The sequence below is a fragment of the Empidonax traillii genome, unplaced genomic scaffold (genome assembly GCF_003031625.1).
Source record: "Empidonax traillii isolate 1590-97213 ecotype Southwest subspecies unplaced genomic scaffold, ASM303162v1 scaffold247:size2371522, whole genome shotgun sequence".
NCBI lineage: Eukaryota > Metazoa > Chordata > Aves > Passeriformes > Tyrannidae > Empidonax > Empidonax traillii.
The window spans coordinates 2,828-8,665 of NW_020955440.1; the positions used below are offsets into that span (position 1 = coordinate 2,828).

At 40.4% G+C, this 5,838-nt stretch overlaps 1 protein-coding gene across 2 annotated transcripts in view; it reads left to right on the forward strand.

Moving 5' to 3' along the window:
• The window catches only part of RUBCNL (rubicon like autophagy enhancer), an 11,373-nt gene that overhangs the window by 1,413 nt on the left and 4,122 nt on the right, over positions 1–5,838 (forward strand). The window contains exons 2-7 of one of the 2 annotated variants that reach the window (XM_027888899.1): positions 601–705; positions 2,762–2,804; positions 3,163–3,295; positions 3,702–3,847; positions 4,639–4,703; positions 5,718–5,820. In XM_027888899.1, coding sequence (XP_027744700.1) covers positions 601–705; positions 2,762–2,804; positions 3,163–3,295; positions 3,702–3,847; positions 4,639–4,703; positions 5,718–5,820 — 595 coding nt within the window. The remainder of the gene's footprint in view (positions 1–600; positions 706–2,761; positions 2,805–3,162; positions 3,296–3,701; positions 3,848–4,638; positions 4,704–5,717; positions 5,821–5,838) is intronic. The other variant, XM_027888900.1, reaches the window with a different exon arrangement.

Genomic DNA, 5,838 nt, shown 5'->3' on the forward strand with positions numbered 1-5,838 from the left:
TTTTTTTTTTTTTTTTTTTTTTTTTTTTTTTTTTTTTTTTTTTTTTTTTTTTTTTTTTTTTTTTTTTAAGGATTTGCAGCCTAGCTTTTTAATTCTGTGCTTGCTTCTGATGTATGCAGATCAGGCCATGCAATTAGTTTGTATGAGCATTTATTATTTGACTCAAGCTATATATGAATTCATATATAGCTTGAGTCAAATAATAAATGCTCCTGGCACTGTAATGCTTGAGTCAGCATGCACATTTTTTAAGTAGATTTTAGTTGCTTGAGTAATACAGATCTTAGTGATGGATCGTAAGTCTCAAGTCTAAATGTCGTAACTTCTGTGGAAAAATAAACGATGTGCTTGCATGTGAGAAGGGGAGAGATTTTGGTCTATCACTCAAAGCTTCTTGCTGCTGAGAAGCTGAAGGATATACTGTATGATAGACTACCAAGAGTTGTCTTTCTCTGTCTATGTATAGAAATACGTAATTAAAATTGCTCTGTAAATACAGTCTGTGTGCTAAAGTTTTGTTAAGTGATGACAAATGTAAATATAATTGCAGATACTTATGTGCTGGAAAAGTTTAACTGATACTGTCTTTGTCCTGGACAGGCTGTGCTTTGCTGCCTGCCAGCTCACCAGTGCATCTACCATCACATCGTGAGGTTACCAGTTTTTCTTGCTACAGTGACTCAGAGGATGAATATGTAATTATTGGTAAGACTTTAAATTATAACTGCAGAAACAGATTTATTGTTCAGCTGAATCTATTCCATTGCTTAGGAATTTCATTGACTTACTAGCGGTTATTGGAGGAGAAATAACATGAGAAAATGGAAACAGCAATGTATACATGGTTCCTTATTAAAACACGTGCAGAAAAACCAGACTGGTGCAGGATTTCCTTTCTAGCAAAGAATATCTTTGCTGATTTTAGAGGCTGGCTGTGGCTGGATACCAAGTGACCACCAAACCACTCTGTCACTCCCCCTCCTCCACTAGAAAGGGGATGGAGAAAATACAAGGAAAGGCTTGTAGGTCGAGATCAGGACAAGGGAGAGATCACTCACCAATTACTGTCACAGGCAAAACAGAGTCAACTTGGGAAAATTAGTTTAATTTATTGCCAATCAAATCAGAGTAGGGTAATGAGAAATAAAACCAAATTTCAAAGTACCTTCCCCCACCCCTCCCTTCTTCCTGGGATAAACTTAAATCCCAATTTGTCTATCTCCTGTGGCTTCCCATGGGTCCTGCCAAGAGCCTGCTCCAGCATGGGCTTTCCTCTGGGTTGCAGTCTCATTCGGGCATCCATCTGCCCCAGAGTGGGCTCCTCCACAGGCTGCAGGTGGATCTCTGCTCCCCCATGGACTTCCATGGGCTGCACCACGGGCTGCAGGGGAATCTCTGCTCTAAGTCCTGGAGGACCTCCCATTCCTCCTTCTTCACTGACCTTGATGTCTGCAGAACTGTTCCTCTCACGTTCTCACACCTCTCTGCAGCTACAACTGTATAGGTGTTTTTTTTTTCTCCCTATTTTAACTCTATTATGCCAGAGATGCTGCCACTATGGCTCATGGGCTCAAGCTTGCCCAGTAGTGGGTTCATCTTAGAGCTGGCTGGCATTAGCTCTGTCAGACATAGGGGAAACATCTGGCAGCTTCTCGCAGAAGCCATCTCAGTAGCCCCCCTCTACCAAAATTTTGCCATGCAAACCCAACGTAGGGACTGAAGTTACAACAAGGATTAAACCCAAGCAATATAGGTGAGAAAAGTGTGAAACTGGCCCAGCCTCAGCCACCTTTAGCAACATTGTTTGAGAGAATTTAGGACATGATCATTTCCTGATTAAACAGGTTGACTAGGTTTTAGGCAGCCCTCCCTCTGCTTCAGGACTTGAGCAGAGTGTCTCTGTTCCCTTATAATCACGTCCTTTGCTTCTCTTCAGGACATCCTGATTTTTCTTTGGTTAACCTCTGGGTTTAACACATATAGAAATAGAAACCCTTAAAAGAGTCTGTGCAACATTTAACCTCTGTTTTATTTTTTTTTCTGATAATAAATAGGGTTTTTATTGCTCTCCTTGGTTTTATAGATTTATTTTTTCACCTCTTCTTTCCCTGATCAAAGAATGAAGAACTAGCTCCCACAACTCCGTTCCTGGTAGCAAGAGTTACTTTGAGATGTATGAATGGGAAAATGTTTGTCTTGAGAGAAATAAGAATGGTCAAAACTAATGCTACCAATACCTTGCTGGCATAAGGATATTGTGTCCATATAGACATAGTGAAGAAGTGTGTGGTTTAATTCCATTCATCTCACCTGTTACTAACTTGCTTATAGCATTAGCTGGTAAGTTTGTGATCAGTGTCCCCAAGCATCTGTCAGTGTCCAAGAAAATTAGTGTGCGCTCCCTTGGCTCTGTATGTTATTACTTACTTCAAATGCCTTCTGGCTGGACCTCAACCAGCAGGCACTTTCTGTCCTTAGGACTTCTGCTCTGGAAGGGAGGCTGATGGTGATGTTAGGATGCATAGGTGTTAGGGAATCTTCTTCATTTACCTATGTCAGAGATATACAGAGGAGATAAGACTCCTTATGCCTGTTTTACTGCTAGGATTGAGGTGATTTCCTGCATCCAGCGGGGGTGTTGTAAAGATGAATATATTTTAGACTGACACTGTGATGACACAGAAGGTAGATATGAAACAGTGCTGAGTAACAGAAGCTTTGTTTCTTAGATGGCTTGATAATGTTTTCTCCTTTATCACAGAACTTGAAGACCTTGAAAATCTGTCTGTCACTCCAGATAAAAGGTATGTATCTCTAACACAATCCTCAGCGGCACTACCTTTTCTGCTGGAGCAGCTTTCTAGTGGTTCTTCTGGCTGGGGCAGGGAAAGGTGTGGGAGTGGTAAAGTTGGTCCTTCCAAAGAAGGGGAAGGAATGCTGCTTGACAGCGAATGTCTCTGGTGCTTGGCTTAGCAGAGTGTTTCTCTGGTCCCTGAGTCTGCCTGGAGGCTGGTGTCTGTGGCTCTTCGAGGGCCTGGGTGTATCAAAGAAAGAGGGTAAAAGTGAAAGGAAGGGAGAAAACCTTTCAGAGAGGTAGAAGAGGCACTGGAGATGCTGATGACATACTGCTATTTTTCGCTGACTGTATTCCTTAACTTTCAGATCACCTTTTGAACCAGGCAGCAATTCTGCTGAAGCGACAGCCCAGGAGTTGTGCAGAGCTTTCAGAAAATACTGGTTGCAGACAGACTCTGTAGTTCAGCTGTCTGGTTGCCTGAGCTCATCTAAGCAGAGAGTGAGTCTGATCTGAAAACAACAAGCTCTTTATTCAGTTCCCCAAATAATCATTGTCTCACTGCAGCTGCTTCACTGCTAGCAAAAGGGGGAAGCTAAACTAAAACAAAAACAAAACAAATATAGATGAGGGATTACAGTTTATTACTTCCCTTTAGATAAATTTTTAAAATATGTCTTCTTTCTCCAGCAATTTTCAATACATTTAAGACATGGAGTTATGAACAATTAGAATGTTCTTTCTTCTGTGACTGATATGAGGGAGTTTAACTAAGGGGGGACTACATGCAGGTGAAAACTGAACTTTAAAATCCTGGAGTATAAAGGGAGATAAACATCTCCCATAGCATTTAATGTGTGTCCAGCTGATGGGCTGGTTATATTCACAAGTTTATCTTTCCCAATAGTCTGTGCTGAAAGAAGAGATTCCAAAAGAACTTGAGTCCAGTTTGAATCTGGCTGAAGAAATAAAGATCCTATCCAAATTAAGAGGATCTTCTGGCTGGTCCCCGCCAAGATCGCAGATTATATTTAATATTCATCCTTCAGTCAAGTAAGTTTTGAGAGATCTGAGCATTGTCATTTAGTATAGCAGGGGGGAAGTTGATGGAAGGAGCTTAGGAGATTAAAAGATCCTAAGGTTATAGCTAGTGCATGGCACAACCTTCTGCAGTATCTGTCACCAGCCTCACTAGGAAGTAGATGCCATCTTTTTCCCCTCTGTTGGCATGTCCTGATTAACATGACATGTGCACTTCTGCATGTGATAATGCATGTACCATTTGGTGTTACAGTGGCAGCACACTTAGATGGCTCATAAAATTTCATTTTGTGACACTACCCGAAGATTATTCTTGACTTTCCCCACTTTCCTGCTAATATTTTATGGATAGTAGGTTTTCAGAAAGTGGGGAGGAAAACACGTCATGTTTGGGGAAAGTGCTGTCTCACACTCTCTGTGTGCTGTAAAGTGCACACAGAAGGCAAACTGGCTAATCCTCATATTGCTGCAGGTTTGGTTGCTTTTTCAATTGCAGATGGGGACTTTCCCATCTCCCAACCTCTTGATATTGATGCCATCTTAAGAAATGTAAAATAATTTAATTTTTTCAGCAAGCTGTATTTGATTATATATTCTCCACAGAAGAGCTTAGAGTCCCCCACTAAAATAATAATCTGCATCTCCTTACACAACCTTCCTTCTTCATGTGGAGGAGTAGGACTCAGCTCCTAAGTTGGGACATTTTCATTGGTTCCAGTGTAGCTCTTCTGTACTTTGGAAGAATGTTAACTAAAACTGTGTTCTGAACGCTGAAAGGCCTAACTATTTGCTTCTGTACACAGGAGAGATGCAGTGGTGGCTGCTCAAAACTTCACGTGTGTTGGCTGCGGAACTCCGATAGAAAGCAGTAAGTATTACCAAAAGCAGAAAAAACCCCCAACTAAGTGCATTACTAGTAATCAGACCATGATCTTCAACAACCCAGATGTGCCACAATTGTAAAATTATCTGAGCTAGAAGAAAAATCTAATTGTTGGATGTTCCCGCAATAGTAAAACAGACAGTGGTATCTTTCCAGTGTCTGGAATTTCTCATTGTGGACTGAATACAATACTTGATAGATGTCCTTCTCATACACAATAAAAATTCATGACAGTCAACAACAAAACAGGAAAACCCATTACAAAAATCAAGCTTCCAGGCTGGAAAGTGCTGGTTTTATGTCTTCCAATTGTTTCTTTCCATAATTCTTTGCCAGAGACTTTATGCAAGCTTAAGGAATGTGTGGTTTTGCTCTTTCGGGGTGTCTCTTTAATTTTGTATTAGTGATACTTTGTGAGAACTGCTTGAAAGCACAATTATTTACAGATCTGACAAACAGACCTTACCTAAGAAATCTTTGAAGTGGCTACCAAGACTTGTTCTGGGTCAGCTCACAAGAGCAGCTTTTGGCCTGTAAAGTATCAACAATCCGTGACAGCACATTAACTCAAGCAAGCCTGAGATGCTGTAATAGCTGGCAAAATGCCACAAAACTCTTTATGTGAGAATGTACTATGCAAATGTGACTCCAAAATGGGTGTAAATTTTTTGTTCTGTATTTTAACTTGTGTCTCTTTTGTGGGTTTGAAACAATATTTAAAACAATAGTTTCTTTAAGATCTCATGGTGGTAATTATAATGAGTTCAACAAATGTGGACATGAGGAAAGCTTTCTGTTCTAATGCAAAGTGCAGAGCTTGTGCATGTGTTTACCACGATAATAAAATGCCCTACCTTAAAAAATTCCTTTCCCCTCATTCCAGTAGATTGGAGTTATTAAGACAGAATAGGCATACAAACAGGAGGTATGTCATAAAATTTCTAAATCTAAATTTCCCATTTTAGAAATAGTCACAGTTTCATTCCTGTCTACTTGCAGAATATATCAGGAGACTCCGCTATTGTGACTACCTGGGGAAATACTTTTGTGACTGCTGCCACAGCTATGCCCAGTCTTGTATTCCTGCCCGAATACTTTCAAAATGGGACTTCAAAAAATA